Source organism: Oryza glaberrima, chromosome 1 (assembly GCF_000147395.1).
Source record: "Oryza glaberrima chromosome 1, OglaRS2, whole genome shotgun sequence".
NCBI lineage: Eukaryota > Viridiplantae > Streptophyta > Magnoliopsida > Poales > Poaceae > Oryza > Oryza glaberrima.
This window is the reverse complement of record NC_068326.1, coordinates 35,098,731-35,121,351: the sequence shown is the minus strand read 5'-3', so window position 1 is coordinate 35,121,351 and position 22,621 is coordinate 35,098,731. Positions and strand designations below refer to the sequence as shown.

Genomic DNA, 22,621 nt, shown 5'->3' with positions numbered 1-22,621 from the left:
GCGGTTTTGGAGGGCGGTTTCGCTGACGTGACGCCTACGTGGCGATATTGACCGAGTCTTCGTTGTACGTGGCATTGACGTGGCACTTACGTGGCAATCGAATTAAAAAATATGAGTGAGACCCATTAGTCATTCAAAAAAAATGTGGGCCCACTGACATGTGGGGCCCCTCCTTCCTTCTTCCTCCTCCCTCTCTCCCTTCTCTCTCTCCCCTTCGGCCGGGCAGGAGGGCAGCGAGAGCGAGCGGCGGCGGGCGAGGGCAGGCGGTGATCTCCCCTGTCCCTGGCCTGTCGCGGGGTTCCGATCTGCGGGTTCTTAGATCTTCGAGTTTGGATTTGACGCAGGGATAAGAAGGCGCTGGAGGAGAAGGCTGCTAAGAAGGTGGCACAGGCTGTGGGCGGCGGCGGCGGTACCTCCACGGACAACAAGAGTAAGGCCGGCGGCGCAAAGAAGTAGCCGGCACCGCCGTTTGTACGATTAGTAATGCCTTATAAGCTTTGTACCTCATGCATCTGCGGATTCCGGGCTCCCCCCGCCTCGCCTCGACCTGGCTCCCCCCCCCCCCCCCTTGCCGGAGACGACGACCTCGCCACCGCCGCCGCCGACAACACGGATAGCGGATTGCTCGAGCTCCCCCTGGATTTTCTCTCTCTACCTCGGAGCCCTCGCCTGCCGCCACAGCTCCGGCCTCGCCGCCCGCCGCCGCTCGCTCTCGCTGCCCTCCCGCCCGCTGGCCGAAGGGGAATAAGGGGGGAGAGAGAGAAGGGAGAGAGGGAGGAGGAAGAAGGAGGACTGACATGTGGGCCCCACATGTCAGTGGGCCCACATTCTCTTTGTGTGAATGACTAATGGGTCCCACTCATATTTTTTAACTCGACTGCCACGTAAGTGCCACGTCAACGCCACATACAACGAAGACTCGGTCAATATCGCCATGTAGGCGCCACGTCAGCGAAACCGCTCTCTAAAACCGCCCAGGGAGTCAAAATGTACCGGTTTTAGGACTTTGGAGGTCAAGATATCTGGTTTTGTGGTTTAGGGTCACGGATTAGATTTCGATACCTTTGGAGGGTTACAAAGTGAACTTATTCCAAAAAAAAACGCTATCTAAACTACATTGGGCTAGTTGGATCGCAAAGATGGTGAGGCCTGCCACCATCCTGCGGCCCAGCGCCGAGTCAAAGAAAGCGTCTGTAGTGTATTTTACTACGAGTGTGTTTACCAATAAAATAATCTTAACGGTTGATTTTTAAGTTTTATTACCAGTATAAAAAGATATTATATGAACAAAATCTGTAGTTGACGTAGGGTATAAATAGATTCGGTCAATTGAACGAGAAAAGATAAAATGTTTAGATTTATGAGTAAAACACATGATCGGTACTTAAACTTTAGCGGTGATGTCATTTTAATTGTAAACTTAAAAATTACACGGTTAAATCTATGATCTCAGTTTAATAACCTTGTTTGGCCGAGGTTAACTGCTGACGCTCCACATAGGCAACAATTTTACATCAAGCCTCCTTCCGCGGGATAGCGCGGTGGTAAAATTGTACTTAACCCATTCGAGCTACAATATACCCTCCCCCCCCCCCCCCCCCCCCACACACACACACACACACAATCCCCCAAATCCCTCCTCCTTCGCATTCTCCAAATAATGGCAACCCAATCAACAACCAACTAAACCTTAGATCAAATCCCTACTATTTCAGTAGTATCATGCCGTATTGCATAAAGAACCAAACTTTTACCACTAAAACCCAGCTAGATGAATGCTATAGCTCAAGAAATAGGTGGGCAGTACTCACGATAGACAGGTGCCAGTCACCTTCTCCTCTAAAGTTGAGGTCCATTGCTGTCGTCACATCGACGATGGAGCCCTACCATGCGGCGCCTCTTGGTGCAGCTCAAATCGACGGCTGAAGTAGGGTGAGAAGGCCAACGATCACCAACATCACCCTACTAGGGGGAGCTAGGGAGGGGTTTCTAGGTAGTATCGTCGCTCAAAGGGGCAAAGTGTTGTGGTAGAAATTGTCTATGTGTCACGTTGGTTATTAGCTCCGGTCAAACGAGATTTGGATCTGCTGTGGTTTATTAAACTAAGATCATGGACACCTAAACATGAAATTTTTATGTTTAACTAAGGATGATCATATATTTCACTCTAGATTTATTCTACCACCAATAGATATAACCGCAAATTTTGCCTTGCAAGATTTTTTTTTTTATACATCTACCTTTTCCAAATATACAACCGAAGGACAGGTTAAGGTTAAAAGTGCTTAACAATCGTTGTACTACAGCTCTAACAGGTTTAAGAGCACAAATGCTGGTCAAGACAAAAAGGGCCAGACAGGGGACAGCTCCAGCCACTGCTTTATTGTTTCTGTCCAAGCAGCAAGGGCCCCTGCATTTGTTTGATGCCATGATCAGTCGACTCCTTTTATACTCTAAGCTAGTTTAATCTGTCCAATTAGGTGCTTAAACTAGTACTCGGGTTATCATCGTATACATGATGATTCCTGAATCTTATTAAGTGCATGCATCTGTTTTATCTATCATATATACTAGTACTACTCTTCTGGAGCTTTAAAAAAAAAAAAAGAATGGCCCTCCATCACAAAGGCACATTCGTGAATCCCTAGCCATTGCTTTTCTTTCCTCTTGGGCTAGGACCGGTCAAATGGAGAATGTAAGCATTCTGAAAGTTATTAGTGTGATTCTATATGAACCCCAAATCATACTGAGTTTAAGTGCGGATGCTACTATGATCTAATGCACTCATTCTTAAGAACTACAAATTAATTATATCTCCGTTCTTTTCAGCCTGTTCAATGGATTAATATCGCCCCAGATTATTTACTCCATATGCTTCTTGAAAATATGATTTGTTCTATGCTGTAGTATTTGTTAAGTTTATTTCTTATTTTATATACTTTTTTCTATAATCAAGTAGATAATTCACAATAATTCAGTGAACATCTGTTTCAAACACTACTCTCTCCGTCTCACAATATAAGGGATTTTGAGTTTTTGCTTGCAACGTTTGACCACTTGTCTTATTCAAATTTTTTTTGTAAATATAAAAAACGAAAAGTTGTGCTTAAAGTACTGTAGATAATAAAGTAAGTCACAAATAAAATAAATAATAATTTCAAAAAAAATTGAATAAGACGAGTGGTCAAACGTTGCAAGCAATTATGAGACGGAGGGAGTAATATCTAATCCTGAACAGTGACATATGGGCTTGGGCGCTTGACTAAAGTTGTCCTTGGATGCTCTTAAATCTCATGATACATTGATCAATCGAGGTCCATCCAACGGGAGATGAACAATGATTCATGGCCAAGTGGACTCCGAAAAGAGGAGATACCGAACCTATTCCATGGAACCAAAAAAAGAATGGACGAAAACTCCAAATCCCATCGCCGTGAGAGGCACAGATCTGCATGCAGACAGCCTTAAGCAAAGCACCCTATATAAACCCGGCCTAACCGCTGCAGATGAAACACACACCACACCAAGCTCTCACCAAGCTGGACATATATATCTTGCCATTTTGCTGATCCATTTTCTGCTTAATTGCTCGGTTAATCCCTGCAAGGGGAGTAGAACTGAAGCAGGAGATCGAGCAGCTATCTTCTTCAGAGAAAGGTAATTTAGCTAGCCATGCATTGGAAAGGATCTGTAAATGTGTTGCACGCACGCACTGAGGTAGCAAGTGGTAGAATGCAGGAGACTGTTGCCATCTTATCTTAGCTCTTATGATGCGAAAATCGATATCTGTTACAGTGAAGTTTTCGGCTATCTGACTGACCTTTGCGCGTCAGAGAAATTGAGTGGTGTTGCCGCGCTGTGATGATCCTTTTTTTTTTTGTGTGTGTGCTATATGCGTGTGAGGACCGTTGACTCGGATGCTGGGGTAACAGTGTGGTGTGGCAAGTAGGTACACCCTGTTCGCCCGTTGACCCCCATAAACACATGAAAATCGTAGTGCCTCAAGACTTCAAGAATAGTCAAGTCTGAACAAAATTGTACACCTGAACAGTAACCCTTTAGGATTTTGCCATTTGATGTCTTCTATCATATCTTTGCCAAAACCAGACTATCTGACATAATTGCCCTTGCGACTCAGCGATCACATTTATCTAGCTCTATGTCAGATGATCTGGTTACATTTTTATCCATCATCTCTATGTCTATGTGAACTTGTGAAGGAGATATATAGATTTTTTTTTTCTTTTGATAAAAGATGATATCTTTTTATGGGTTTATTTGGTAGAACTATAACTCCTAGATTCTGGTGGAAAATAGGGCTAACTCCAGCTTTAAATTTTTAAGAATCATATATTCCTCTTACTCTTAGACCAGCGTTCAATGTCCACTCTAGCTGTGCAATTTGCAGTGTATCACCTTTCTCCCCAACAAGGCCACCAGCCACCGTTCCCGGCAGCCGCCGCCCGGCCCCTCGTTGCCGACATGGTCCTGCACCCACTTCGCTCGCGCGCGCGCGCGCGCCGCCGGCGCCTATAAATCGCAACCCCACCCCGGCCTCACCCACCACCTCGCACTTGCATTGCAGAATTCGCACATGCATCTACGTGCATAGGTCACAGCCTCCTGCTGCTGCTGCACACTGCTTGCTGTGTGTTACTGAGCCGTGCACTCTGTGTTGCCAGCTGATCAGCTGAGACCATGGGGGAGAACGTGGTTGGCACGTACTACTACCCGCCTTCGGCGGCCGCCATGGACGGCGTGGAGCTCGGCCACGCCGCCGCCGGCTCCAAGCTCTTCGACGACGACGGCCGCCCCAGGCGCAACGGTAAGCGCATGCACGCAGCACACGGCGTACGTGATTAATCAAGCTTCTTGCTGATGGTCGCTGACTGACGGCGGTGGGTGCAGGGACGATGTGGACGGCGAGCGCGCACATCATCACGGCGGTGATCGGCTCCGGCGTGCTGTCGCTGGGGTGGGCCATCGCGCAGCTCGGCTGGGTGGCCGGGCCGGCGGTCATGGTGCTCTTCTCCCTCGTCACCTACTACACCTCCTCCCTCCTCTCCGATTGCTACCGCTCCGGCGACCCCGTCACCGGCAAGCGGAACTACACCTACATGGACGCCGTGAACGCCAACCTGAGCGGGTTCAAGGTGAAGATCTGCGGGTTCTTGCAGTACGCCAACATCGTCGGCGTCGCCATCGGCTACACCATCGCGGCGTCCATCAGCATGCTGGCGATCGGGAGGGCCAACTGCTTCCACAGGAAGGGGCACGGCGACCCGTGCAACGTCTCCAGCGTGCCCTACATGATCGTCTTCGGCGTCGCCGAGGTCTTCTTCTCGCAGATCCCCGACTTCGATCAGATCTCCTGGCTCTCCATGCTCGCCGCCGTCATGTCCTTCACCTACTCCGTCATCGGCCTCAGCCTCGGCATCGTCCAAGTCGTCGGTACGCACGCCATGATCCATCATCCAAAGCTTCTTGATCAATGTGTTCGTTGCGCTGACAAGCATGGCGTCGCGGTGTGCAGCGAACGGAGGGTTGAAGGGAAGCCTGACCGGGATCAGCATCGGCGTGGTGACGCCGATGGACAAGGTGTGGAGGAGCCTGCAGGCGTTCGGCGACATCGCGTTCGCCTACTCCTACTCGCTGATCCTCATCGAGATCCAGGACACCATCCGGGCGCCGCCGCCGTCGGAGTCGGCGGTGATGAAGCGCGCCACGGTGGTGAGCGTGGCGGTGACCACGGTGTTCTACATGCTCTGCGGCAGCATGGGGTACGCGGCGTTCGGCGACGACGCGCCGGGGAACCTCCTCACCGGGTTCGGCTTCTACGAGCCCTTCTGGCTCCTCGACATCGCCAACGCCGCCATCGTCGTCCACCTCGTCGGCGCCTACCAGGTGTTCTGCCAGCCGCTCTTCGCCTTCGTCGAGAAGTGGGCGGCGCAGCGGTGGCCGGAGTCGCCGTACATCACCGGGGAGGTGGAGCTCCGCCTCTCGCCGTCGTCGAGGCGGTGCAGGGTGAACCTGTTCCGGTCGACGTGGCGCACGGCGTTCGTCGTCGCCACCACGGTGGTGTCCATGCTGCTGCCCTTCTTCAACGACGTGGTCGGCTTCCTCGGCGCGCTCGGATTCTGGCCGCTCACCGTCTACTTCCCCGTGGAGATGTACGTGGTGCAGAAGAAGGTGCCACGGTGGAGCACACGGTGGGTGTGCCTGCAGATGCTCAGCGTCGGCTGCCTCGTCATCTCCATCGCCGCCGCCGCGGGCTCCATCGCCGGCGTCATGTCGGATCTCAAGGTTTACCGCCCGTTCAAGGGTTACTGATAACTGATCGGATCACGTACGCACCCAGAACAACACGTCAAAAAAATCAAAAATGCCCTTCTCGTAGAAGGAAAACCAAATTCACTTCACACGATTAAACCCAAAACGAAAAAAAAAGGAGCAGTGATCAGACGCTAAGGGAAAAAAAAGTGTAAGTGCGTGTCACTGTTGATGTACTGTAAAAGATAATTTATGAAGGAAAAAAGATAAGGAAATGGAAGTGCCTCTCTGTACTATGAACTCCTCTTATCAGTCATGTCCTGGCACCAACCTCACAATCTCAGCCAACTTTGGCGCTAAAATGCACTCACCGTTCCTTTTTTTTTTTCAAGTGATTGAATCCACCAAGATGAAAGAATCTTCCTCTCCTCTTCCTTCCACCATAGGTAAAAGAAAGAAAAGAGAGAAGAAAGCACCATGGATACTGCAACAAGGAAGAATCTCGGAGGCTCCATGGCACGTAAAAAGCTGAGAGATCCCAAGCAAGCACACTTTGAGACGGGATCTCGCTTTTTCTAGTGAGTTGGATTCTGCCATTCTGCCATTGCCAAGTCGACACTCTTCAGTGGGTTCGTGCTGGCTCTCTGCTCTTCATGGAGCCTGGACCTCTGCAGTCGCCATCAATGGAGAGTGGGGGAAGAAGATTCTGCGGCTGGTACTAAAATGTTTATCGCCTTTTCCTTTTCGCTTTGGTGGTGCCCAGTTAGCAAATGTTTCTGTCACGTGGTTGTATTTAAAGTCTAAAACCTTCATCTCGCACTGAACTCTGGAGGTTAGGGAGTGATTAGGCAGGCATCTTTTAGGTGCTCTTTTGTTTAGGAAAAGAAAAACACTCGAGTATGTGCTAGGACGAGAAATTTGCGTACCAGGTTTCTTTTGTGCAACTGTAGGCCACTGATACGAGATGGTTAACCAAGGCCAGAGAATGTGCGTATCACACGCATGCCCAAAAAGTTAACCGTAATTAACGAAGCTACTAATCCTCAGGTACATCCCCACGGACGACACGGGAGGCGACCTCGCCGTCGCCTGTCTCCCCTTCCTTCCTCCTCCACCTCGCCGCCACTCGAGCGGTCACCGATAAAGCCGCACGGCCGCAAGAACGGCGGCAGCGGGACTTCGTTTTTTCCTCGTCGTGCTCAAGCAATGGGGGCTGGGGGCGGCGGAAACCGCGCTGATCTGTGCTGCCCGGCTAGAGATGGCAATAGTGAATTCACCGTCGGGGTCATGCCCGCGTCCCCGTCACCGCGGTGAAAATATTTCACCGTCCCCGCCTCCATCAACCACGACAGGGCTATAATTTCTCCAGCCCCGTTCACCACGCGGTGAATTTTTCCTTGTGGTGAACCCATCCCCGGTTAAAACATATTCACAGTCACATTATATCAAATATATCCAAAATGCTCCACTCAACAAATCAGCAAATTACAGAAGGAGGAGGCTGCTCCTGGTGAAGAAGGAGGCTGCCGGCGGCGACGGCGGCTCCCGGCGACGGAGGCTGCCGGCGGCTCCCGGTGAAGACGGCTGCAGGCGCCGCGCCGGCCCGGCGGCGCGTTGACGAAGGCGGCTAGCGACGGCGGCTTCAGTCCATGGCGACGGCGGCTTCAGTCTCCCGGCGAGAGAAGGCAGTGAGTGGAGGCACGCGTGGTGGCTGGCGAACGGCGGCGCGCGCGGCTCCTGGGCTTCCGGCGGGGCGGCGCGTGTAACATCCCGGCCTAGGGCTTAATAGGATTAATAGAATATTTATATCAACAAGTTGCAACTTCTTTTCCAGAAGCCAATCTCCAAAGAACTCCAAGGTTAAGCGTGCTTGGTCTGGAGCAATTTGGGATGGGTGACCGACCGGGAAATTCTTCTCGGGAGCACACGAGTGAGGACAAAGTGTGCAGAAAAGACATGTGTTGGTCTGTGAGGGCAGTCTATGACCTATGAAAGCTATCAGATGTAAGTGGGCTCGGCCTGGGGGAAGGCGGGCCGTTACAAATGGTATCAGAGCCGGTTTCACGGGCGCGTGTGTCGCAGTTGCGCAAGCATGGTGCGCATGGCTGGTGTAGACTGGGAGTGGTTACACAGCATAGCACATGCGCTGGCACTGGACACATGGACGTGGCCAAGAGAGGACGTTCCTGGCCTGGGGTTGATCGACGGGGGCGTCGATCTCTCTTAAGGGGGTGAGGGTGTAACATCCCGCCCTAGGGCTTAATAGGATTAATAGAATATTCATATCAACAAGTTGCAACTTCTTATCCGGAAGCCAATCTCCAAAGAACTCCAAGGTTAAGCGTGCTTGGCCTGGAGCAATTTGGGATGGGTGACCGACCGGGAAATTCTTCCCGGGAGCACACGAGTGAGGACAAAAAGACATGTGTTGGTCTGTGAGGTCAGTCTATGACCTATGAAAGCTATCAGATGTAAGTGGGCCCGGCCTGGGGGAAGGCGGGCCGTTACAGCGCGTCGACGAAGGCGGCTGGCGACGGCGGCTTCAATCTCCCGGCGAGAGAAGGCAGCGAGTGGAGGCGCGCGTGGTGGCTGGCAAACGGCGCCGGTGGTGGCTGGCGAATGGCGGCGCGCGTGACTCGGGTCGGGTGGTGTTTGGCCGCTGGTGTGGTGTGGATCTGGATGGGTGGGAGTTTGACCTGTTGACTTAGGGTTAGATCATATATATGCCTGTCAAATGGGCTTCAATATTATGGGCCAATACATCTAAAAAGTCTAGAATTCCTCCCTTGTGACGGTGAGAGTGGAGGGCGGGGACGGGGAATGGTTCACCGTCCCCGCCCCCGTCATCCCCTATGGTGAGAGGTTTTTAACCATTTCATTCCCCATGGTGAGTAGATATTAACCATCCCCTGTCACCTAATAGGTGAATTCACCGCGGGGAAATGGTGAACGGGCCCCCATTGCCATCTCTACGCCCGGCTGGATCTGGCGGTGGGGCAGAGTGGTCAGGCGCAACGATTGGAGGTGTTGGCGGCGGCGGAGGAGGAGACCGCTAGATCCGTGCCTGGATCTAGCTGCGGCGGGCGAGGACCGGCGCCACTACGGCCGGATCCGGACAGCGACGATTGTGGGCGACGGTGACGGTGACGGAGGTGCGGGAGGCTGCGTGAAATCCTAGCCGGTCTTGGCCAGACCAACAACGATGATGTTCGAGCGTCATTCCCCTCCTAAGGCCGTTGTTATGCCGTCTCACCCTCAAGTGTAGTTGTCGGGCGAAAGCCTAGTCTTGGTTCGATTTGAGATCTTGATAGACTGTGGCGGCGATGTTTCATCACTTCTCTCCGTTTTCGTGGTAGAAACTAGAAACATCGTCTAGGCATCACCTTGTTGAAACCCTCAAGCTTTTGGTGCAAGCTCACTCTAGATTCTCATTCTCTTGTGACAGCGTTCTAGTTTCTGCAAGTACTTGGCCATGTCGGAGGGACTTGCGTTGGTTGTAAGGGTCGGGTTTGGGCAAAATCTCGGCTGTGTTTCGTTGGTGGCCTAGTGGTGGTCGGTCACGCTTAGCGGCGGCTGGCCCGGTGATAGCCTTATCTTGATTTTGTGTTGGTGCTATCAGTGTGTGGGTGGTGATATATTTTTTTTTATTTTTCTTGGTTACAATATTACAGCATTGTAATCTTATATTTTTTTTTTCTACTCTATCAATGGAACTTACGGGTTACGGCTTTCTGGTGTTGGGGTTCGTATTTGGGCCTGATCTAGCGTGGTTACATGCTTGGGCCACGTCTCGGCCCATCCGCTTGGGTGGACTCCGCGGAGATCACCGCTCAGTTGAACAAACTGGGCGCACGACACCGTCTCCGAGTCTTATCCGCTCAACGCGGTCAGTACGCGCGCGGCTGTTATCTTCCCGCCACAGGCTCAAACAAACGACACCCACCCACCCACACACACTACACTACAGCAACCAGCGATGTGGTCGGCGGCGGCGGCGCGCACGGTGACCCCGCTGCCGGCGGCGTCGCCCCTGCAGCAGCATCAGCAGCGGCGCGGGGCGTGGGCGCGGGTGGGCAATGGTCGGGCGGCGAGCACGACGGCGGCGCGGGCAGGGCTGTGGGACTTCGTGGGAGGGGACCTGGTGAAGCCGGACATGGGGCGGTGGCTGGACGACGTGGAGAAGCACAAGTCGCTGGCCATCTACCCGCCGCACGAGGGCGGCTACGAGGGCCGCTACCTCAGCCGCCTCAGCTACCAGGGCTACTACTTCCTCGACCTCTCCGCCCGCGGCCTCGGCGACCCCGAGACCACCCTCACCAAGATCCACCCCGTCTGCCCGGTCAGTCCACAAAACAATCCTCTCTCTCGATCTCGATCTCGAGCTAGCTAGTAGCTAGCTGCCTCCGATCATGGCTGACACGAGCTTGCTTGCTTGATTGCTCTGATGTGCGCAGCCGAGCCTCGGGAGGCAGCCGGTGGCGAGGTGGTACTTCCCGCCGGAGGTGGACTACAGGCTCAGCTTGCTGCACCCGGACGCCAAGGGCCTCGTCGTCTGGGTCATGGAAGCCAAGGTCTCCATCCATTGATCCATCGATCTCACCATCCTGTTCTCTAGCTCAGCTCTGCAATTTCCCGTTTCGTTTCTGCGTCCCGTTAATTTGTTTGGTGGTTTCTATTTCTGCAGGTTCTCTCCAAGGCCGAGCTGCAGTTCCTCGCCATTCTCCCTGACATCCGCCCCAAAGTCAGGGTGATCGCGGAATGCGGCAACTGGTACGTAAACCTGAACCCCGAAATTAATGATGACGATGTGTTCTTGTGATCTCTGAATTAAATTCTGTGCCCTGTTTGGCCCAGGAGGAAATTTGTGTGGAAGCCGCTGAAGCAAATCGCGGGCCTTGAGCCGGACCCTGACGCAGAGGAATGAACAAGATCAAGACCATTAACAGGCAGCCTGAAACAAAGTTACTTGATATATATCTCATCCAACACACATTGTTTCCCGCTTTGTACTTCACTTGAGAGAGGCAATGAAGAATGTACATACATTTTGGCTCAAATTACCCCAAGACAACCATGTAAAATCAAACTTTCACATAATACAAATCCATCAGAAGACCATGCGATCCATTTCGTCTCATCAGCGGCGTAGGTAGACAAGGTCGGTGCTGAGCAGGAACGGGTACCCGATTCCCCTCCTCTTGGACGGGAAGAGCACGAAGAGGAGGCTGACCACGAAGCCGATCACGAGGGGCACCGTGTTCACCACCTTCCTGGGCACGCCGGGGTAGAAGCACAGCACGATGTCGTGGTGCGACGCGGCGAACGTGACGAAGGCGACGAGGGCCAGGGCGGTGTGGAAGAGGTCCGACCACCGCAGCCTGTACCTCTCCGGCTCCCTCGGCCCCGCCTTCCCGCCGCCCCGCCGGCGACGCCGGCCGCCGACGCAGAACGTGCGGATGCCGCTCGGCGTGGCGATGCCGTACCGGAGGCGGCCGGTGGGGGAGCGGAAGCTGTCAGTGAGCGTGAAGAAGACGCAGGAGGCAGCGCAGAGGAGCATGAGGGCGCCGGTGAGGGCGCGGTTGAGGCGGGTGCACTTGCCGTCGTCGGTGAGGAGGGGCGCGAAGATGGCGAAGGCGAGGATGGTGGCGGTGGGGAGGAGGACGTTGAGCCGCGCCGTGCCGCTCAGGATGAGGTTGGTCAGCAGGATGAGGCTCGAGCTATCGTCGTCGTCTTCGTCTTCGCAGTCGTCGTCTTGGTGTGGATCACCAGCTTCGTTGCTGGCTTGATCGATGAGCACCTTGCATTCTTCTTTCTCAGCCATTGGTAGGGGCTGTATGAGTGTATGCACGAGCTTGTTGGGGAACTTGGGATGATGAGAGAAGGTTAGTTAAAAGAGTGAGCTGAAACAACTAAATAAACAAGAAACTGAAAAGAATCCACCTTTCGGTACTCATGAACTTAGGCAAGGAAGAAAGGATTGCTTCAGCAAGAGTACCGAGCCAACCGAACCTTTGCCCCCACATAGAAGCTAAGAACATCACAGCAACAGATAATGAAAATAGATCCAGCAGCCTGAATGAAGGGGAGGTAAAAAAAAAAGGTTCTTGACGGAAATCAGCAATGGTATCTTCTTGGAGTTGCTCTTCCTACTTCTAATTGTTCATTTCAAAGAATACAACAGTTCCAAAGAACGGCATATGCATCTATCAGACCATCACCCGGGATTTACATCCAAAAAACCTTTTTGATTCTAACCCATTCTGGGTATCTTGAGATGTATAAGGGGTATCTATCCCCAATCTGTACCGATGTCTCAAAAATTACAGGGGAGCCGAGCTTTTACCTTATAAGACCTAAAGTACATCTACAATTTGTATGGAATGAAAGAATGGCTGGGATTGCTTGCAGTTCGCTGGTCAAAATCATTCTGCTGCTCTTGGTGACCTAAGAGGGAGGCCTTCAGCAGCAGACCTGAGGGGGATGCCTTCAGCCGCATAGCCATCTTCATCATGTTTCGGTATTCGGATAGGTAGAGTTGGTGGGAGTCCTACGAGGCAAGAGTGAGAATTCACAAACATATTTTTTGCAAATTAAAGAAAGAGTATGAAATCATACCATCGACCATATCTTTCGTCTTGTGAAGAAGAAACGTCCCAGAAAGGATGGTAACAAAACCACACATCTCTGTCACAATTTGAGTTGGATTTTGACGATCCCAGTCCTGCATGCAAGTATATTAGTTATCCACAACACAACTTGAGCTTGTTCACTAAGCACAGCAGGTTTCCACAGCTACATGTATAACTGATAGGACAGTGGACAGCAGTGATAGTTTATATTTAAGTTTTGCAGACTGCAAGAAGTATTTTATATTTTAGTTTATATTTAAGTTAGATGGGACAGACTGCAAGGCATAATATTGACCACAACCACAAGGCTCAAAATTATATAAAGATTCTATGTCCATGTAGCGTAACAATTCAGCCAACAGCCAAATCAACTGACTAGCAACAAAGTTAAGGCCCTGTTTAGATCCCACCCCAAAATTTTTCACCCTGTCACATCGAACATTTGAACACCTGCATGAAGTATTAAATATAGGCTAAAAAAAATTAATTGCACAGATTGCGACTAATTTGCGAGACAAATCTTTTAAACCTAATTGCTCCATGATTTGACAATGTGGTGCTACAGTAAACATTTGCTAATGACGGATTAATTAGACTTAATAAATTCATCTTGCGGTTTACTGACGGATTCTGTAATTAGTTTTTTTATTAGTGTCCGAAAACCCCATGCGACACCCTATATAATACCTAGCGTGACACACCAAAACTTTACACCCCTGGATCTAAACACTCCTTAATCAAGTTGAACAGGTCAAGCATTGATAGCAGGATTGCCTAGGGAACTTCAAAACAATAGCTTTGTCATGGATCATACAGTTGGTTCAATGTCTACAGCTTCAAATAATAATCAAATTTATCAGGTAATGGCCAGTAAGTCAGTGACTGCCCTCAAAAACAAAATATTTGGGGATGATATGAGTTGGACTAATCTTGATAGAAGAGAAGGATTGTAAGTGTTAACTTTGATGCCTAACTTTCCATGCAATCTTAGTCACACCACACATTATAAGGAGTTTAGTCCACTGCCACAGTTGTGGCTTCCAGACTCTAAGCCATAGCTGTCTCAACCCATCATCACAAAGTTGGGCATAAACCAAACATGCATTACTGGCACTGAGTACAGCTGTCAGCAAGCTGAGCTCGAGCAAGCTTAGGTCCCAGGCTCAAGCTCCACATAAACTAGAGCTGAGCTCAATCTGAGCCTAGACTAACCTTCAAGCTTGTAATTAGTCTAAGTTTCGACTCGGATGAAGCTCAAGCCTGCTTGAGCTCGGCTACACAAAGCTCGGAATCTCACCAGGACCGCGGTGGTGATGGTGCCTGGAGATGTATTATCCAGCAGACCAGCAGGGGAGTACCCTGCTGCCCTGGTCACACTAGCAGCTCACAGAAGGAGAAATAGAGAGAAGGAGCAAGGAGAGTAGACAGGCGGCTGCCACCAGTATGAATAAGATGATGTGTGGCATACTGGCATGCAACTAGGATGCATTGCAGATAGCTAGCATTACTGCACTAGCCTTGGGCTTGACATTGAGGAATTGAAAACTTCAATGTAGAGCAGGTAAAGCATGAGAGATTGACAGGCTATGAGAAGAGCATAATCCTTATGCATGCATTAGAGCTTGGCTCAATGCGGAGCACAAGCCTTAGGCTTGATCTCAGTTCGTTTTAGGCTTGAGCCAAGCCCAGAACAAGCTGAGCTCGAGTAGCTCACAAGCCTTAAGCAAAGACTGTTAAGTGCCCTCGAGTTTTTTTTACAGCCTTAGCAGAGTACTAAGCACACAAGTACATACTCCATATTAACTAGGAAAATGTGGTATAGAGTGAATAGGATCGGTATTTCTGTACTCATCTAGCAAGAAATGCCACTTAGTTTCTACAGAAACATGTGCCCTTGTATTATGGGGTGGCCACAGAAGCAGATGGCCAGAATGGTAATAAATTTCAGCAGTGTATGCTTCAGCAAAATCTTACAGCATGGTATTTGTCCCGACAATGCTAATGATAGAAATCTCACAAAAAAGTTGAACAAATAGAACGGCGATGAGGTTCAGGACAATAGGTGATACTGTAAAGAGCGGTTCAAGAATCAATTGTACGTCACACGCTCAAACTATTGGAGAAAGAAGGGAAAATAAATGAGAAACATGAAGGTGTTAAAGCTCAATTCCTAGTTTCTGATTTGTTCTGATGAGACTCAGTTATCTCCCTTATTTATCATAATTCCTATGTACAAATATGGAAATAAAAAAAAGCATATTGCTGTTGACAAAATGCAGAGAAGGATATACTTTTGTGCTGAAAAATATAATCTGACAATACTCCGAGTAGCTAACACATTACATTAGCATCTGAAAGCTATATATAAGCAACCTCAATGTAAAATTCTAGTCAAAACAAGCTTTGCTTCATTTATGCCAAACTTGCAGTTTTAAAAGTTAAGCTAAAGAAATGCCTGGCATACATCAATGCAGAAGGTCATAGAAGCCAAAAGATGTTACCTTGAACATTATCACACTAGCCAAAATGGTTAGTGATGTAAACATTGTATAATATATAGGCGAAACAACTGCAGTATTGAATGTGTCAAGAGCCTGTAAAAGGAAACAGAGTAAGCTTAGGGCATTTAACAAGCTATATTGAACTGTAAAGTGATGGACATTGTACAGTCATGCATGTATATCAAGCCTGAGTTCTAAACAGGCAGAATCAGGTGTTGTGATACTAATTTTAATAGCTAGCTAGTGTCCATTATGGCATGTTATATTCCAGTACAATTTCGTTCATGTTCCAATTTCGTTCATGTTCCTTGGACCTTGGATGACATGAAAACATATTATGATATAATGATAGTTCACTTTTAGGCCAGAAATCATGGTTACCTTGTTTAGATAGTTCATCTGAGTTAGTATACATGCAACAACAACAATGGTGAACATCCATGTCTGTGGATAGATTAGCTGGTTCATTCCCGAAAAAGTCAGTTTCAAGGCTATTCCAAGTGCTTTCACACTCATGACCTGCCAAAAGCAGCAATATACACAATTTTATGAATAGAGGATACTAGAACAGCTTAACTACTCAACAGTATTTTATGAATATCAATTGAAAAGAGTTATTAACACATGGAACACATACCGAGAGAGACCCTACAAGAGAACAAACACCAATATACACCATAATGTGTGTCTGACCATATTGGGGGATAAAGCGGAATATGAGCACAAAAGTCGCAGCAAGCACAGTGACTGCATAAAATAGAAAGGCTGCAAGGCAAAAGCTAAAACCTTAGTACAAGATAAAAATGTGGCCAGTAATGTTTTTGAGATTCAATTGTCAGCAACACAGTACCTGGTTCAGTAGCAAGAGCCCACACTTCAGCTACAGAATCAATTTCACGCTCCTGCGGCGCATGAAGCACAATTGTTGTTGAACCCACAACACAGAGGACACAACCAAGTATACCAAATATGTGAAGCTTCTCCTTCAACATAATATCTGCAAGAACAGCACTGTAGAAGAAATATGCTAAGATGAAGAATGAACAGACTGATGAAAATATAAACAGCAGATCTCAAGATTAGGGAAGTGTAGGTGCTAGCTGTTACCTGATGATGATGCTTAGTGCACCAAGTGGGGTTACTAAGATAGCAGGAGCAAAGGCATATGCTGCAAAGTTAGCTACTTCTCCAACAATCACTGGAAAACAGCACTGAATACTGTCAATATCACACTGATAAGTATTAGCATGAATACTTACTTATATTTAGAAATTTTGACTTACTTGTAATCATTCCAGCCCACCACAATGGTTCATACAAGTAGGAGTAACCTCCAACGCCTGCAACCCAACCAATGTAAACATAGTCAGCGAAAAAGAACTATTGCCCATCCAAACTAACAAGGCACATATGTTATAACTATATTGTACACCCAAACTAACAAGGCAAATATGTTTATAACTATATTGTACATCCAAACTAACAAGGTATGCATCTTGCAGCCAAGCCAACAATAACCCCTTAAAAAGTTCAAACAATAGAGTTATGGTTTCTTCCCAATCTTATCAGGAAAATTTAGGCCATTCCCACTCTTAGCTGGACTAGGGCATCTAAAAATTTTACACGCTCAAATGTTCGGACAATTATTATAAACTACAATTCAATTATAGAACATGAAGCATAAACTCAAGAGTAAGAAATAGTAATGCATCATTATTGCGCCAACATATGCCAACTCCTCACCATCTAATTCCATGCCGTTGCCAATCAATTTAGTATCTAATCCACTCTCGCTATGCCTAAAATGCCTCATCATGGTGTACCCATAGGCTCACCACTCTCCCTAACCCTAATACAGATCCGCAGTACTTCCCCGGAGAGATCGCATGTATAGAAGTATAAAAGAAGACCAAACATTGTGGTTCGGATCAGAAAACCAAAAAAAGGAGCATAAACTACACACAGGTCCGGCACCGAGTAAAATGGTGATGTTAGGACGAGATTAGGTCACCTGCGCGGACGCCGGAGGCGCCGGCCTTCTTGAGCCCCTTCTTCTTGACGATGAAGCTGGCGCCGATGAAGAAGCTGGAGGAGAGCGCTAGCACCAGCCCCTTGATGTTGTCGGCCGACATCCCCTCCACCCAGCTCCCGCCCCCGGCACCGGCGGCCGCCGAAGTGGACGCCTCAGTCGCCATACCCCCCGGCGCCCCCAAATCCCGGAAACCCCTCTACAACCTCCGGGGGGTGCGACGCCGCTAGATCCCGCCGCGGACGTGGCGCATGCGGAGATCCGGATGCGGCGAGGAGGGACTGGCTGCGCTCGCCGTTCCGGGCCGGGGTAGGCTACGGGCGGCGAGGGCCACGCATTCGATCCGCTCTGGACTGCGTGGGGGGCGGGGAGAAATCGAGCGGCGGAGACGGCGGCGACGGCGACGGCGACGGCGAGGTTGGGTGGGAGGGGAGAGGGGAATTGGGGTTCGCGAGTCCACGCCACGGGGATGTGTGTGTTGTGTCTCGGTGTGGACTTGGCCGCTACTACTACTTTGGCTGCCTCACCTCACCGGCTCACCGGACTCGTCTTGCTTAGCATCGAGGCAACTTGGGTGTACGCGTGTGCGGCGTGTGTGCTGGAAGTGAAAATTTGGACAGAGTGAAATGGATTTTGTGGATGTGCTTTACCTGCTATTTTCGGGTGTTACTAGTACACTCCAGTAGTCCAGTGTGTGCTTTGGATGACTTCTTTTTTACCAATTACAGGAAATATGCTCATGAACATCATGCGAACATTATGCTCACGTATTTAAAGACCAGTGGTAAATTCACTAATTTTTTACTGAAAGTTTACTCACATTTGTAAGACGGATCGCAAGCAAGCTGAAGTGCTGAAGGCACTTTTATCTTCACGTGATATTAGCGTAACAAATGAAGCATTCTCTCGAAAAAAAATAAAGCGTATTATTAAGCCAAATCAAACATGCTTTTCAGATAGCTGAACAAGTCAGATAAAGAGCCTTTTAGCGGAACTCTAGCTCTACTTTTGCAGCTAGAGCACAAACAACGGTTTCAGCTCCAATGTTCCACCAAAAAAGGAATCAGAGTGGGTTGGAGTACTCTCACAAAATAAACTAGAGACATGGAGCGTGGTTTCAAACTGCTCCACAACTTCACTCTAGATACATCTCTTAAAGTTAAATTTAGAAGTTGAATTTCTACCAAACAAGCCTAAAGTGGCAGAAGAAATGAAGCATTTAGAACTGGTTATGTTAAGTGGTCATCTTAAAGAGATATATATTGTATCTGCCTCAAAAATATAATAATTTCTAGAGTTCAGATGCTGTTTCAAATATAACTATCGAATATGTAATGCTCCGCTTTTCGTGAGGCGTTAAAAAAACTAATTCGGCAAAATCTTATATGCGAAATTTTTCATTCTTTGTGTGCGAGTCTAAGTCGTGCCGTGGATCTCAATTTAATCTCCTTGTCCTTCTCGTCGCCATCAAAATCGTCCACCTCAAGATTCCAATTCTGATTCGAGTCTCCGAAATCAAATTCCGAAAGTCAATCCCTTCCTTTGAATCCTCTCCAAATAATTGTTCCCATTCCCGAAAGTATCAAACACCCGCTTTGTTTCCTTCCTCGTCTCCTTGAACCCTTGTGTACAAGTATCAAATTTTGATTCAAATCCAAGCTCCAATTCTCTCCAATTCAAATTCTAAGCAGAAGTCTATTTTGCCTCCCTCTGTTTTGGATGGACCAGTTTCCTTCCCCTTGGCCCATCTCCCCTCTGCCGCTCCCCTTCTCGCGTGCGTCGCACGTGCCCAGAGCGAGAGCGTCGTCTCTCTTCCTCTCTCTCTCTCTCTCTGTCTCGATGCCTACGCTCTCTCTGTTTCCTTTCTCTCTCTCCTCTCGCCACGCTATGCGCCGTCGCCGCGAATCGATTTTCGCCACCGCCTTTGAAATCCCGCCGCCGCCTTTCGAATTCCCGCCGCGCCCTTGCGACCACGCGCGCGCTCCCGCGTCGTGGCCGACCGCCCGGGCGCTCGCCTTTTGCCGTCATCCATGGCTCCACCGCTAACTTCCAAAGCAGAGAGGCAGTGCCACCCTCCTCTCTCTCTCACACACCAAAATGGCAAGGGACCGAGCCTCTTTCCTCCCTCCCCTTTTCCTTTTTCTCTTCCCGGACCGGCACCCTGCTCCGCCAATGGCGCCTAGCACCGAGGACCGCGAGCCCGCGACTGCCTCGTCCCCTTGACCGCCCCAATGTCGGTTCCTTCCCTTCGAAGCCCCATCCGCGCCTATAAAGCCCACAGCCGAGCCCCTCCTCTCAATCCCTCCCGCTTCACTCTCTACCGCTGCAGCGCCATTGTTGCTGCCAAACCACCATCGCCGCCTTACTGCCGCCATCCTCGCCTTCCTCCGCCGTCGCGTGTGCCGGGAAGCCGGCTTGCGCGCGGAGCCGAAGAGGACTCCGGTCGCCCTCTCTCCCTCCCCTTCCCCGGCCCGAGGCCGAGGCAATCCCGCCTGTGCCGTCGGACGCTCTTCCCGGCGACCTCCCGACGCGGTAGCCCCGTTCTCCCTCCCCGCTCTTCCTCTCCCTCCTAACTTGCGCGATTGCTAGCCTAGGCCATCCCGAACGTGCCTAGTCACCGTCCAAGCGTCGCCGCTGCTCGCTGTGAGCTCGCCGCCGTCGACAGCCGCTCCCGGAGGCCGCCTCTCGTCGCCGGACCTCCACGGCGCTGCTCTGCTCCATCCGACCACCATGGCGAGTTCCCTTGGTCCCGGAGATGCTCCAGACGCCGCGAATTGACCCCATTCCCTCCCGGCGCGATTTCCCCTTCTTCTCCCCGCCGGCGTGCGCCGCCGCAATCCGTCGCCTCCGTCCAGCCCCGGCCGCATCTGAGCCGAGGAATGGAATCCGTGCCTCCTTTCCTCCCCTCCGGTAGTCTCCCTTTCTCCCTTCGCGCCTCGCGCCGCTCCGTCGACGCGCGCCGCAGTCCGCCGTTAATCCCCGCCGCAGGCCGTCTTCCTCCTCTCGCTCGCCAGCGTGGCCGCCACCTCGGCGCCACATGGGCTTGTCCCGGTCAGCCGCTCCCTCCGTCCCCCGCTCGCGCGCGCGGTCCACCGCGAGCCGTGAGGCTGCGCGTGGGCCCGTCGCCTCCTAGTCCTCCGCGCACCGCGCCGTGCACCGCTCCCCCTCCCGAACCCCAGCGCCGCCCTTGCGTGCGCCCACCTCTTCGTGAACCGTGTCGCCGACATGCGAGCCCCACCAGGGACCCGCGTGGTGGACCGCGTCCACCCGGACCGCCCTCCCTCTCTCCCCGCGCGCCCTAATGGGCCGCCTCCCCGTGGCCGCGCTCGGCCCAATGGCCGGCCAAGCCTTGTGAATCCCTCGGGCCGCGCCTAAGCCGCCCGAGGAAGTCTAAATCCGATCCCTCCTTCCTTTTCTTTTCCAAGGGAATTAATAATTCCTTTTCCTTTAGACAAAAAATCAAATAATCCTTAGAAAATCCATATCTTCCCAACCGCTCATCCGATTGATTTCGTTCAACTTCCAGTAAATCCATAAAATTGAGATCTATTCAATGGCACTATTAATTAGTCTAAATAGATCTTTCTTTTGGTCTTTTGTTTAGGTTTTCGATTGTTTGCGTATAGTTGCGGTTACCGGATTTTCGTCAATCGTGGGATTTCTCAAAGATACGTGAAGCTTCGTGAAGACCTTGAGCAAGGCAAGTCACCCTTTGACCAATTGCTCCTATAATTGGAAAATCATTATTATTTTGTTTGTAACTTGCATTATTAGAATCACCCGTTTAACTTGCTTGGCCTCGGTTTGCATGCCAAACCGACGGACCTACTAGTAGTCGCACTAATTCCTGTAGATTGTACTACCCTGACTCCTTGTCGCTCCACCTTTGTGGTACCTCGGTATTCGTGCTATCTGAGCGCGTATACCAAATATCCCACATACATCGTTGTTTGTCGAAAACTTGGGAAATGGGTTTGAAAAGCCTTGAAAACCCGACATGTGGTATCGGCGTGTTTAAAAATAAAATAAATTGTGAAAACTCGCGATGCGGGGGCTGTGCCTGTGTGGCACTGTCCCGTATTTGCATATTAGGATCGATTCCTGTGGGAAATTCATCCGAGCATATAACAAGTGCGACCACACGGGTGCAATGAGACGCCCCTGGCTGAGTAAATAGCAAACCAGGGAAGCCTTGATGCCAAGAGACATGTGGATTCAATGGGGTGGTGTCGGGTAGAACCCTCAGGCTTCCTGGCACAGTATGGTCTGGGACCTAACCTGTTGTCGGTCTGGGACCCCTCTCGTTGGCATATGGCGACCCTGTGTCGGCTTTCGAAATGCCTTGTCATGAAAGCCTTAAGGTCACCAGACGTGGCTGTTCTCCACGGGTTGGATGATCCGGGTTAGTAATGTCGTGTGGGTAAAGTGTACCCCCTCTGCAGAGGTTAATTAACTGTTCGAACAGCCATGCCCACAGTCATGGGCGGATGTGAGGTGTTTCCTATAGCGTAGATTTGTTTGCCTGTGCTTTGTGAAAAGTTGTTGTGGTGTGGGAATCATTACCAGAATCAGCCTATGTGGCAGATGGATGACCTGAGTGGTCAAGAAACGAATCTGTGTGATTCGGGATGTCTACGGGCATCATAGACTAGGCTTCCCAAGTGGAAGCGGATTGTTGTGCTGCTGGGCAGTTGGACTCTGGGAGTCCGAGAAAATGAAAAGGCTCTGGGAGCCGCTTAATCAAGTGAAATGACTCTGGGAGCCGAGAAGTAATGATCTGACCCAGGAGGTCGGTACATTACCAAATGAGCTGTTGAAAAACATCTCTTAAAAGTCGAATCGAGACACAAGTCTCTTTTCGGCACAAACTTAGAAAGAAGTAGACCACTTAGTGATTTCAAAATGATTTCAAAACAAAATATTTGCAAAACAACCTTGCCTCTCTTCCAAGCTTGCATTAAACACCTAAATTCCCGTGACTTGCTGAGTACGAAAGTACTCACCCTTGCTCTATAAAAAAAATATATATATAGTTCCTCCGTCTTGAAGAGAAGATTAAGTGAAGCGAAGATTAGGGTTTCATCCTGGTTTCCAGCCGTCGCCTGTGGTGTTGGGTGTTAGTCCGTTGTTTTCGCTGCTGCTGCCGTTGTTGGTGTTGCCTCGTCCGTGTCGTCGGTTGTAATCTCGGGCTG

At 50.1% G+C, this 22,621-nt stretch overlaps 4 protein-coding genes across 4 annotated transcripts; 2 read left to right on the top strand and 2 right to left on the bottom strand.

The window, feature by feature from the left end:
• The first annotated feature begins 3,529 nt into the window (after positions 1-3,529).
• Positions 3,530-6,604, top strand: LOC127762875 (amino acid permease 4-like). The gene is made up of 4 exons (XM_052287406.1): positions 3,530-3,657; positions 4,683-4,825; positions 4,909-5,451; positions 5,534-6,604. Exons 2-4 carry the CDS (start codon positions 4,699-4,701, stop codon positions 6,328-6,330), a joined length of 1,467 nt encoding a protein of 488 aa, XP_052143366.1. The 5' UTR covers positions 3,530-3,657; positions 4,683-4,698; the 3' UTR covers positions 6,331-6,604.
• A 3,566-nt stretch (positions 6,605-10,170) lies between these two features.
• On the top strand, positions 10,171-11,395 carry LOC127769377 (NAD(P)H-quinone oxidoreductase subunit N, chloroplastic). Its single transcript, XM_052294935.1, has 4 exons — positions 10,171-10,609; positions 10,725-10,841; positions 10,955-11,040; positions 11,125-11,395. The coding sequence occupies exons 1-4, from the start codon at positions 10,247-10,249 to the stop codon at positions 11,192-11,194; spliced, it is 636 nt and encodes a 211-aa protein (XP_052150895.1). The 5' UTR covers positions 10,171-10,246; the 3' UTR covers positions 11,195-11,395.
• A 5-nt stretch (positions 11,396-11,400) lies between these two features.
• LOC127769367 (protein DMP7-like) lies at positions 11,401-12,309 on the bottom strand. Its single transcript, XM_052294922.1, has 2 exons — positions 12,211-12,309; positions 11,401-12,133 (listed from the first exon to the last, which is right to left on the bottom strand). The coding sequence occupies exon 2, from the start codon at positions 12,089-12,091 to the stop codon at positions 11,408-11,410; it is 684 nt and encodes a 227-aa protein (XP_052150882.1). The 5' UTR covers positions 12,092-12,133; positions 12,211-12,309; the 3' UTR covers positions 11,401-11,407.
• Positions 12,310-12,368: 59 nt separating this feature from the next.
• Positions 12,369-17,955, bottom strand: LOC127769359 (probable magnesium transporter NIPA4). The gene is made up of 9 exons (XM_052294911.1): positions 17,412-17,955; positions 16,684-16,740; positions 16,508-16,598; positions 16,251-16,411; positions 16,038-16,165; positions 15,782-15,919; positions 15,401-15,493; positions 12,886-12,991; positions 12,369-12,817 (listed from the first exon to the last, which is right to left on the bottom strand). The coding sequence occupies exons 1-9, from the start codon at positions 17,593-17,595 to the stop codon at positions 12,693-12,695; spliced, it is 1,083 nt and encodes a 360-aa protein (XP_052150871.1). The 5' UTR covers positions 17,596-17,955; the 3' UTR covers positions 12,369-12,692.
• Between the last annotated feature and the right edge of the window lie 4,666 nt (positions 17,956-22,621).

Coding starts and splice junctions, on each gene's coding strand:
- LOC127769359 (XM_052294911.1), bottom strand. CDS start 17,595: ATGGCGACTGAGGCGTCCACTTCGGCGGCCGCCGGTGCCGGGGGCGGG. Junction 15,494..15,781: donor AGATGAACTATCTAAACAAG/GTAACCATGATT, acceptor TTCCTTTTACAG/GCTCTTGACACATTCAATAC. Junction 12,818..12,885: donor GACGAAAGATATGGTCGATG/GTATGATTTCAT, acceptor CTTGCCTCGTAG/GACTCCCACCAACTCTACCT.
- LOC127769367 (XM_052294922.1), bottom strand. CDS start 12,091: ATGGCTGAGAAAGAAGAATGCAAGGTGCTCATCGATCAAGCCAGCAAC.
- LOC127762875 (XM_052287406.1), top strand. CDS start 4,699: ATGGGGGAGAACGTGGTTGGCACGTACTACTACCCGCCTTCGGCGGCC. Junction 4,826..4,908: donor CGGCCGCCCCAGGCGCAACG/GTAAGCGCATGC, acceptor CGGTGGGTGCAG/GGACGATGTGGACGGCGAGC. Junction 5,452..5,533: donor CGGCATCGTCCAAGTCGTCG/GTACGCACGCCA, acceptor CGCGGTGTGCAG/CGAACGGAGGGTTGAAGGGA.
- LOC127769377 (XM_052294935.1), top strand. CDS start 10,247: ATGTGGTCGGCGGCGGCGGCGCGCACGGTGACCCCGCTGCCGGCGGCG. Junction 10,610..10,724: donor AGATCCACCCCGTCTGCCCG/GTCAGTCCACAA, acceptor TGATGTGCGCAG/CCGAGCCTCGGGAGGCAGCC. Junction 11,041..11,124: donor ATCGCGGAATGCGGCAACTG/GTACGTAAACCT, acceptor TGTTTGGCCCAG/GAGGAAATTTGTGTGGAAGC.